We start from the raw sequence: 11,201 nt of genomic DNA on the forward strand, positions 1-11,201 counted from the left end.
ACCACCTTCTCATACGCAGCACGCGCATTTGAATCACACCTCTTTCCTTCGCACTTCGACAGACGAGCTTGCCCACAACGCCAGGACCACCCCACGTAAGCCCCTTGCAATCGCAAAAATCATCGCCCGCATCTCCCCGCCGCCGCTCACCCAGACGACCTCCCTCACGCCTCGCCAGATCGACCTCCCATCCACCGGATCGCACATCGCATGTATCGCTCCGTCTCGCCGCCGCACGACACGGCGGATCTCGCCACTGCGCCCCGGCGCATGAAACCGCTCCCCAAACGCAGGCGCACGTCCGACCCGGCCTCCACCCTCCACGACCACCTCCACCTCGCCCTCCCCAACGGCGACGCTGCGGCTCCCGGGCCCCCCGCGGCGACGGCCACGACGAACACCACTACCACCACCACTACCAACATCAGCACCAGGTCCCCCGCCGCGCCACCCGCGGACGGGGACGGCCACGGGGAGAGCACATCGCCGGAGCCCGCGTCGGCGGTGGGGGTGCTGACGGCGCAGATGGCGCTCCAGGCGTACTACATGCCCGTGCTCGGCGGCGTGCGCGAGCTGCTCGAGCCGCGCACGGGCGAGGGCGAGGGCGAGCGGGTGTCGCTCGACCTGAGCGCGGCGCTGGCGCGGCTCGGCACGGGCGGGCTCAGCCTCGCGGTCGGCGTCGGCGTCGGCAGCGGGGGTAGGGGTGCGGGCGCGGGCGGCGCGGGCGGAGACGGGGACGGGGACGGGGACGGAGATGAGGAGGCGGACGAGGAGGGCGGGAGCCGGGGCGGGGACGGGGACTACTTTGACCACCTGCAGCAGCCGGGGAACACGAAGAAGCGGAAGGTGCCCGCGAACATGTCCGGCTCGGCGCACGGGCACGACGGGAGCGACGGCGCGGAGGACGGGGACGGAGACGGGCCCGAGCGCGAGGAGGAGTCGCTGACGGGGGCCGGGGCGGGCTTTGGGAGCGCGAGCGGCGGGGGCGGGGGAGGGGTCGGAGGGGGCGGGGGGCGGGGCTCGGCGGGGGGTGCGTCCAGTTCGGGGGTGGGCGTGGAGGGGGCGTGGGGTACGGGTACGGGTACGGGGGGACGGGAAGAAGGGGAGGCTCACGCGCGCGACGTACGCGGGGCTGCGGCACAAGGAGATCCTCCGGGCCCGCAAGAGGCAGCTCGCGACGGTGCTCGGGCCCCTCGCGCAGGAAGACACCCTCGCGCTCGACCAGGCGCTGTCCGCCGCGGAGCTCTTCGTGCGAGGCGCGGTGGGGGTGGGTGGGGGCGGCGCACGACCTCTCCCTGTCCGTCCTTCTCGCAGGCGGGCGGCGAGGGCGGGGCGTGCGCTGAAGGCGGCGACGCCTGCGGGTGCGGGGAAGGAGGAGGGCGACGAGAACGCGGATCCTGGGCCGAAGACCACCGCATCCTTGACGCTGCCTACGGCCGCCGACTTTTTGTTCGAATGCCTCAGTGCCAGTGAGTGGTCCCGTTCTTTCTTTCCGTAGGATCTCAGCGAATCATCCAACACGCCGTCGCTCCTCGAAGCCTCCGAACGCCTGGCAGTCACAAACGAAGAGGTCGCAGTCCTCCACAGCCGCTTCACGGAAGAGCTCGCACGTCAAGCAGCCAAGGCGGCCGAAGCCGCAAAGCAAGCAGCGGCCGCGGCCGCGCTCGCCGGGCCCGTTGCGAAACGGACGGAGCGGAGCAAGGGCGGGGGCGCGGCGCGCAAGGGCGACGACAAGGGCGCGCTCGTCCCCAGCAGCGCGGACGCGCCGCCGCCCGGGGCGGAGGGCGCGGCAAACGGCAAGGGCAAGGGCGGGAAGAAGAAGAAGCGGTCCGCGCTCGCGAACGCGAGCAACCCGCACCACCTCCGGAACTACGTGCCCTCGCGCCTGCCGCACTCGGGCGGGCCCCCCTCGGCGCAGCAGGCGGTGCAGAACGCGCAGAACCTGCTCACCCCGCTCCCGCTCCGCTTCCTCGCGGCGGAGATCCCGGCGCGGCGGCGCAAGAAGGGCGACGGCGGCGCGGGCGCGGGCGCGGGAGCGGCGGAGGCCGGGGCGCGCCCCCCACCGAGACTGAGACGGGGGCGGGGGCGAACGGGAAGGCTGCCCCAGCCCCAGCGGCGGCGAGCGTGCTCGGGAACCCGGCGGACGAGTGGATCTGCCCGTTCTGCGAGTACGAGCTCTTCTACGGGGAGGAGGCGAGCTACCACCGCGCGGTGCGGAACCGCAAGAAGATCCTCCGGCGACGCAGGCGGGCGCGCGAGCGGGCGGCGCAGGCGGCGAGCGGGGTCGCGCCTGCTGCGGCGAGCGCGGCGCAGGCGAACGGGGCGGTGGAGGAGGACGGGCATGCGTACGACGCGCCGGCGGCGGCGGTCGTGGCGCCTGGGGGCTCGGGCAAGCAGGCGAAGGCGGCGGCGCATGCGTAGTGCAGAGCGTCGGAGAAGGGGAGCAGGGTGGGAGGGTGCTCTGACATGCCATATTGTGTGCGGTAGACCATCGAATGCACACTCTGATAGACATCCAGAGGTTGGGAGGGGTCGCTGTGGAGCAAAGCGTGCAATGCCGGCACTTTGGACATGGATCCATGTGTGAGGTGTGTTCGCGCGATGGAAGACTTCGAGAACATGCTATCATGTGGGTCGTGGACTTGTGTGGGAACTCGCGCACAGTTCGTCGACTGAAAGCCGAGAACGAAGCGGGCTCATTTATCGTATTCAAGAGGTTTGTTGCACTCGGATGACGTCAACGATCTTGCAGAGTTGTGCAGCAGGGTTTCCCAGGATCTGCTGGTCCTGAGCAAACAACTGCGCAATTCATGACGACGCTCCAGACGCGTCTCGTCTCGCTCACGCGGGGCCACGAGAGAGCCCGTCGATACCGAGGCGGACGCAGCGACGGCGACGCTTCGCGCTCCCGAAGCGCAGATTGGGAGGCCGAGGCCCATGTGCGCGCCCGGGACTTGCGCGCAGCAGCTGTAGAAGGGAGATTCCCCGAGCGCAGCTCCCCGTCCGGCGCGAGATGGCGCTCAGATTGGCACGCGGGACCGCGGGCGGACGGCAGCTGCTGGTGTGCGCGCGTTCACAGTACAGTACATATCGCGCTCGGGCTTTCGCGCGCTCCGAGTCCGACAGGCAGGCGCCGAGGCCTAGGTGCGTCGGGAGCTGGACTCAAGTTGACGTCGATGGCGTGTCGCCGCATGGACGGCGAGGTGGGTGGGCGAAGGCAGCTCGGCGAGATGGCGGGGACGAGCCATGCGCGACGGTGGGAGCGTTGTGGGGGCGGCGGTGGGTGCACGCGGGTGGGGCGGGGATTGGTGGGCGGGCTCTGGCGGGATGGTGAGGACGGGTGGAGAGATGTTGAGGACGGGGCGGGGGCAGACGTCGGGGACGAGTCGAGGTCGGATCGGTGACGGGAATCTGAGGCGTGCCTGGGCGATTGCGATTGGGCCCGGAGGCGAGGGGGCGGATCACGTGGGTTAGGCTGAGTAGAGTTGACAGCTTCTCCGCACCGCAAGTGAACCGCAAGTTTATGTCCGCCCCCGCTGGGTCCCCTCCTCCTCCTCTCTGCCCCGTTCCCCGCCCCGCAGGGCTCGAGCTCGAGTGTGCCGTGTTTCTGCTCCCGATTCGCCTTTTCCGCACCGCGCCCCCACACGCGCCCGGCCGCCTCCGCCGTCTTGTCTCCCCGTCGCTCTGATCGCCACTCGACGAGCGCGTTCGCGCCCCGGTCCGCCCGCCTCCCACCACGGCGCGCACCCAGCACACGTACGTCTCTCCACTCTTTTCCGTCCCCGCCGCCGCCCGCCACCCGGCCCGCGACGGCAGCCGTCGTCGGGCGAGCGCAATGAGGCCCGTGGGCTGAGATCGCGGGATCGCGCTTGTCGGCCCATCACCCGAGCGTTCTCGTACCCCGCATGCAGACGGGCGGTGATTTCCCTTGGATTTCCCTCCCAGCCTACGCTCACGCCCCCTCCGGTCGTCCCCTTCTTCTTCTTCTCCTTCTCCGCGTCTATGCCCCCGCCCGCCCTCGCCTTCCTTTCCGCCCACCCGCTCCCTCGCGCCCCGTAAGCCCTGTTCGTCGTCCCCGCACGATGCCCTATCCCGCCGTCGCCCACCCCTCTTCTCTCCACGACCACCCCCGGCCCCCCTCCGCGTCCCAACATGCCCTCGCTGACCGTCCTCGCTCCAGCGTAGCCTCCACCACCTCCTACTCTGCCCTCGGCCACGCCCTCGCTCCTGACGCGTCATCGCGCGCCCCCGAACCCGCCTACTATCGCCCCAAGTCCACCCACCCCGCCCGCCCGCCGTCCCAGCCACAGATGGCGTCCGACAGCCGCTACATGCCCTATCCCCAGCACCCCCACCACCACCCGCACTCACACTCCCAATCCCAGTCCCACCCCCATTCGCACCCGCACTCGCATCCGCCCCCGCACCAGCAGGACGCCCCGCCCGCCCCCGCGCCCCGCCGCCGTCGTACCAGTACTCGTACCCGCCTTCGACGTACGAGAACGGGCAGTACGCCCAGGGCTCGTCGCGTCCCCCTCCACCCCCTCCGCCTGCGACGCGCTCGCCTGCCCCTCCGCCAGCGGCCGTCCAGCATCCGCCGCCAACAACGTCTTACAGTGGGCCGCCTCCAACATACCCCCCGCACTCTGGATACCCCCCACAGGCGTACAGCGCCCTTCCCCCTCCCAGGCCAGCACAGCGTCCCTCCGCCGTCGCAGCACCCACCCCCGCACCAGCAGCACCACAACAGCCGCCGCCTCCGCAGCAGGCGTGGTCGAACGAGTGGTCGTCGCACTACAGTACGCCGTACGCCCCGCGGCAGCCCCCGCACCGAGCCAGGCGCCGTACCCGCCGCCGCCGCCCCAGCCGCCCCCTCCGCGGCGGGGGGCGCACGACCGGATCTGTCGCCGCCGACGCCCAACGGCGATCGCCGGTACCAACCACCCCCGCCGCGCGGGGGCCGGAGCCACGACGAGCAGACGATCGACCCCCGCCGCCTCAGAGCGCGGGGCATCCGCCCCCGCCGGCCCAGCGCGTGGAAACCGCGCCGCCGCCCCTGCCCCGACGCCGGTACGTAAAATACGCGAGCACGAGCAGCCCGCGCCCGCGCCGGCTCCCGCGGTGCACCCGCCGCCGGTGACGGCGCAGGTGCAGCCCCAAGCCCCCGCGCACCATCCGGCAGCGGCGGCAGCGGCGCCGAATCCGCTGGGCCTCGATTATCTCAAGGTCGGTGGGCTGCGATTGTCGAGCACGCGAAGGGAGGAGGCTGACGGGGGACGCGTTGATTGCGCGCGTGCGACAGATGGTGGAATCGTATCGGCTGATCATCGACTCGCAAAACATGCTCTACGAGCCGCCGCGGGCGGCCCCGCCGGGCACCACGACCCGTTCGACCGCCTGCTGCAGGCGGCGTCGCTGGGGGCGCAGATGCTGAGCGCGGCGGTGGCCAAGTGCGCGGAGCCGCCGCGCGCGCCACCGCCGGCGAGCGCGGGGACTCGCAGGACAACGGGGACGGGGATGGGGGCGACGGCAGGTGCGTGCGCTCGTTCGGTCTGGCGGTGGGCGCAGGGACGCTGATGGGGCGGGGATGGGCGACACAGGGCGAGAACGCGCACGGGGAGGGAGCGGGAGCGGGGCGGGGGCGAGGGGCAGACGTGCCTGGGGTGCAGCGCGACGTCGACGCCCGAATGGCGGCGTGGGCCGATGGGTGCGTCGACCTTCCTTCTCACCTCCGCGAGGCGGGCTGACGGTGGGGGACGCATCGGCAGGGCCGCGGACGCTGTGCAACGCATGCGGGCTGGTGTATGCCAAACTGGTGCGTCCGGCTGCGAGCCGCTCCGATGCGCCCCCTCCCGCTCACCCCACCGTCGCTCTCTGTCAGATCAAGAAGCGGAACCGAGACGGACCCGGGCGAGGGCGCAATGGCCAGAAGCAGTCGGCCCACGCCCCCCAGTCTGCCCACACCGTCCACCCCAGCGACGCCGACGGGGCGTCGAGCGGCGACGGCGGCAGCGACGACGACGACTCGTACGGCTCCCAGCACGACCGCCGCAGCGACCCCGGCCAGGGCTACCGCCGCGACTAGCACTCCTTGCGCTCCGCGAGCGAGCCCGTCCACTCCCTTCGTGCACTGTATATCTTTTGCGGACCCACCGGTGAGCTCTTCGCTGGTCTCCTCCTCGGTCTCTCTTTTTCTCCCGCACGCTCACGCCACCTCCACGCTCATTCTCCCCCCGGCCCAGTCGCTCGCTGCCTTCGTCGCTGTAAAGCATTGTACTGCTCCGCTCCCCCCGCATTCCCGTGTGCTCCATCTGACCCCCTCTGCCGCCTCCCTTTGTGAGATAAGCTACGCCGCTCGTATTCGTTCTGTAATATCCCCCCTTTGCGTCGCCCCGTGTCACGTCCGCGTTCTGTCGCACTTGTCCACACTCCGCCCTCCCACCCTCGCTCCTCGTCTCGCGTCCACCACCGCCTGTGACCTGTGCGACCCCTTACTTACGATCCCGGCCCTCCTTCCACGCATCCACGCGGGCCTCGCAGCACTCCTGGTCGCTCGCTACATGCGCCTCGTTTGCGCGGATACCCCCGCGCGCCCGCTCGATAACCCATCTGCGATCACCCACCCGCCGCGTCTCGTCCTGGTCCGAGCTCGCGATCTGATCTCGTCCGATGACCCGCGCTCTGAAGGCAGGCCTGGGCCGGTCGACGTTCGGTGCCGACGACGTGGAAGTCCGACGGCCAGCGCACTTTCCACCGTTGCAAGGCCCCGGCGTCGCGACTCGGGCCCCTGGCCGACGATCAACGGTGCTCTAACGGCTCGGTGTCCTCGGAGCCGGCTCTCTCGACTGGCCCCAGGCCGGCGCCGGCCAACGCGCTGGAGCCCCGCGCCGACGGTTGCCTGTCGACGCTCCCGCGAGCGGAAGGGCCGCCGCGCTGCAAAAATTTCCCCGGCAGCCAATCCCGCCGCGCGCTCCTCGGCGTTGCGCTCCGTGGCTTTCTCGGGATTCTGAATCCCTCCTCCTCCTCCCGTTGCTGGCTGCAGAAGTCCACGGACGGCGACGACGGGAGTGCAAAAATTTCGCGCGCGCGCTACGTACGTACGTGTGGTGCCGTGCCTTTGAAAGCCTGGACAGAAGGGCGGCCGCGTGAATCGAATCGCCCGGGCCGGGGCGACGCCGGGCGGGTTCCCGCGCGGGCTGCGCGCAATGACGAGCGTCGTCGTTGTCGTTGTCGGCGGCGGCGGTCGTACCGTCGCGGTGAGCAAGGGCGGAACGGAGCGGACTGGTGGGAATTCCGTCTTGTCTTGAGACGACGGTCTCAGTCTTGAGCTTGAGAGAGAGAGAGAGCTTGTTTGCGAGGCGAGCGGCGGTTGCCGTTGGGCCGGACGCGTTCCTGGGGAGCCTGGGACCCGGCCGGCGACGGCGACGGCGACGGAGGAAAGAGTCCCGCGGCGGGCTCGGACGAGAGGATTCGGATGCATAGCACTCGACGGCGGACGCGGCTCGTGAGTCGTGTCTCAAACCGTTGGCGGGGGCGGGGAACAAGCCGCGGACGCGGGGTGCCCGTGCGGACGGAGGGAGACGGAGGGGCGTTGCGACAGTACTTGCTGGTATCCAGTGAGCTGCCTCCTCTGTCGTCGAACGCCACGAGCTTTTTCGCAAGTGGTTAGCGGCGTACCCACGCACGGCAGGGCGCCGCACTCCTTGCCATTTGCCGCACGCCGAACCTGCAGGGCGCACCCGCGCGCTTCCTGCTGGCGTCCGCGGCCGCAGACCGCAGCGCGCGCGGGGATCCGCGAACGCATTTCGACGCGGCGCGCGTTTTTATGCATTACCTACGCATGGCGTCCTACGTTGGCGCGACTGCCGCCGTACACGCAGAATTCGGCCGCGCCATGGCGACCAGCGCAGCGAGCGGACGGACGAACAACGACCTCCAGCTCTGACTGTGCGCCGACCGTCCCGGAGCGCTTCCAGTGATCGCCACCTGGCGCGATCGCCGCGGGAGGCGGCGGCGGCGGCCACGGAGGATCCGGGTGCACCGACGCGGGGTACGTACGGGTACGTACGCGCGCGCGACGGGGTTGGTCGGGAAGACGAGGAAGCGTCGGAGGGGCGGACTGCGCCCGGCGGGTGGGAAGCGGACGGGCGGCGAGAAGGCGCAGGGTGGGGCTTCGAGCGGGTGAACGCTGAGAGCTTCGCGTGCGCCCGTTGGTCCCGTGGAGGTCGGGTGCGGACCCGCCGCGCGCGGCGAACAGGAGGCCTGGCTTGTACATCATATATGGGTCGGCATTGTTCCGTGAACTCGCTGGCCCGTGCGCACGGTCCGCCGGGGTCGATTGAAGGACGGGTGCGCCGTCGTGCAGGAGGCGATGGACCGGAAGAAGTGCGCGGGCCCTGTAGCCTGAGAGAAGGGACGGTGCGGCTGCGATCATGGTTATCGTCCGTGGTCCGTGCGGCGCGGCCAGCGTCGACGAAGCGCGTTGTCGCGTCGGCGCGGCGCATTCAGTCTGAGTCGGGCGCAGTGTACGGGACCGTGCCTGGAGAGCGTTGCGCGCGATGTCATCTCCATCTCCAACGCTCATCTCGCGACTCGCGCCCCTTGTTCCTCGCGGTGGCCAGGTCCCTCGGAATTTAGCCTTTCGTTCCGCGCCTCAAGCCCCCTCTTGAAGCCTCAGGCCTCAGGCCCCATCGTTCCGGAGCCCGCGCATCATCTCGACATTGCGGTGCCTGACGGCCGAGGTGCCCCTGGCCTGGGGCCCGCAATAATCAGATTCAGATCCACCCAGCTCACGCTCGCAGCCGACTACAAATCGCCCTCCGCTCGTGACCAGAGCGCGCTGCAGCGGCTCGACGGGAACGTTCCGCCCGACGTTGACAAGACGCGCCCTGGTGGGGAGAGGTTCTGACGGCAGCACTGGTTCTGGCGAGCTTGGGGCGACGGGAGGCTGGCCAGTTCTGATGGCGGACGGGCGAGGCGACGGGCGAGCGCGCGCGGCCTGTCAGGTGGGCCGCGAGAAGGTGCGGGAAAGCGAGTCGCTCGCGTGAGGGTGACGCAAGGTGGGGGAGCGGCCGTACGTACTCGCTCGTAAACGATGCAGGTCACGGCTGTGAGGAATGAATGGCGGGCGTTGCCCGACCGGAAGAGCGACGTTTGGCGAGCACGATGCGCCAACTCCCGGGCAGAGAGAGGCGGAAGGCGAGGGCGAGTAAGCAAGGGGCCGTCGATTGTGCTGCCAGTGTGCACTCGCCGTCCGCCGTCGCGCCGTCGGCCGGGCTGGGTCCAGAGCCGCACCGTGCAGGGGCGACGAGTTGAACAAGCTCGAGATGAAGCTTCTTCAGCGTGGGTGGGTGAGTGGGGCGGAACGGCCCCAGCTGGCCCCCTAGGCCTGGAGTCGATCTGCCATGTCTCCCAGGCGAGCGCCGCATCTGCCACGCGGACGAGCCCCAGGCCCACGGCGAGTGCCATGCGTTGGCCCCGGGAGTGAGTGGACACACAACGCGGACGGAGCCGGAGGGCGCCGGGAAGGCGCTCTCCGTCGCGTTTCGGCCGTCGCGCCTGCTGCGTTCTGCGCAACTTGCAGGCGAGCCGTGTCGAAGGCCGCCTTCGCGGGTGCGGCGAAGGCTCGCCAAGGCCCGGCGGCACCGAACAATGTCCGCCAGTAGGTTCGCGTTGCGCTCGATCGAGCCCAAAGGTGTGTGACCTTCCAATGTCTATGGCATGCGTGGCCTCCGTCTCTCCTCCATTCCCCTCTCGGCTGAGGTAAGTACGTGGACTTGAAATCGTGCAATGTCTTGCGTGAGGTGAACGAAGGAAAGGTGCGGTAGGAGCCAGCGAGAGGAGCACAGATACTTGTGCACAGCTCGCAGATTTTGTACGTGGTCGCGGAGCTGTCACATATGTACATCGGCAAATAAGAGGCGCCCTGCACGCGCATGCGCAGACAGGGCCGCGCGCAGACAATCAATTGTCTGAACATTACTGGACCGACTTCCGTAGGGCTCAAGCCGGGTTTGATGTGCTCGGGTCTGCTCGGGTAGGCTCGGCACACAAGCAAATTCAAACCCAGCTTCTTGTGCGTGCGCGCCCACCTGAGACATCGCACAAGTCGTGAGCCGACGCGAGCCGACGCGAGCCGACGCGTAGAGACGAGTCGTCAGGGCACGCGGTGGAGCCCATCGGAGCGCCCGTCGCGCCCGTCCGCCGCGCGACGCGCGCCGTGCAGCTCGCTCGTCATCGCGCATGCCCGCACGACGCGACGAGCACTGCGATGAGCATGCGCTCGTCCACGCCGACTACGTCGCGCGCGGTGCTGCCATAATATTTGCTCCACTGGAGGAGGACAAGGGAGGTGGCCGCCTGCTACGACGCCAACCGCGCCGACAGGCACGTCGACAGTGTGGACGCGCTTGACCGCCCAGTGCAAGCTCGGGCGCATGGGCTCAGTTTTAGACTTCGTGATCGAGTCTGCTCGGGCTCGCGAGTCGCAATCGGGGCGCGTTGTCTCCAAGAAACTTGAAGCGCGCGGTGGTGGGGCGGACGAGCACGGCTGCCGGCGAGGTGCAGCGTTTGAGGACGACGACGAGTGGCGCCGTGTCTTGAATCCGCACAGGGCTGAAGCCCGGGGAAGACGCTGCGAACACGAGATCGCATCCGACATGCTCTTGTTGACGACGAGCTCGACGCTGTCCATCGCTCCCGCGAGCATCTCCAGTGGCCGCGGCAGCGCACGCAGCGCGGCCTCGTTCATGAGCTCCTGCGCCCATCCCTGCTGCGTCGCAGAGGCCCATCCCGCCGCCCAGTCCCACCAGTCGTAGACGCGTGTGTCCGCTTGGAGACGCGCCGCCGTCCAGATGTACAGGAGCACCCCGCGCGCGCGACGTCGAGCCCGTGCACCACGTGGATACTGCCCTGCGCGCGGAAAAGAAGGGGAACTGGGGCCAGCGAGCATGGCGAAAAAACTTCCGTCGTCCCAGGTCGGGACGCGCGCGGCGTGGTTGGGCTCCGCGCACCCCTGTCGAAGGCGCGAACGTACGGACGTTGACGGGTTCCCTGTGCCATCAAGCTCCAGCGCGTATGTATGCCCAACGCACTGCATAGGGCCACCGCTCGTAAGTTCTTTGGCGCTTCAGTGCGCGACGAAGCGGGCGCCGCAGTCGGCGTGGACGAGCGCGTGCTCATCGCAGTGCGCGCGCGAGGAC

At 69.7% G+C, this 11,201-nt stretch overlaps 1 protein-coding gene across 1 annotated transcript; it reads right to left on the minus strand.

The window, feature by feature from the left end:
* Window positions 1–10,448: 10,448 nt before the first annotated feature.
* BXZ73DRAFT_109633 (uncharacterized protein) lies at window positions 10,449–10,951 on the minus strand (the record flags this gene model as incomplete). The annotated part of the gene is made up of 2 exons (XM_048017304.1): window positions 10,449–10,549; window positions 10,642–10,951. The coding sequence occupies 2 exons, from the start codon at window positions 10,949–10,951 to the stop codon at window positions 10,449–10,451; spliced, it is 411 nt and encodes a 136-aa protein (XP_047870729.1).
* Between the last annotated feature and the right edge of the window lie 250 nt (window positions 10,952–11,201).

Source organism: Epithele typhae (assembly GCF_022376455.1).
Source record: "Epithele typhae strain CBS 203.58 chromosome Unknown BXZ73scaffold_266, whole genome shotgun sequence".
Classification (NCBI taxonomy): Eukaryota; Fungi; Basidiomycota; class Agaricomycetes; order Polyporales; family Epitheliaceae; genus Epithele; species Epithele typhae.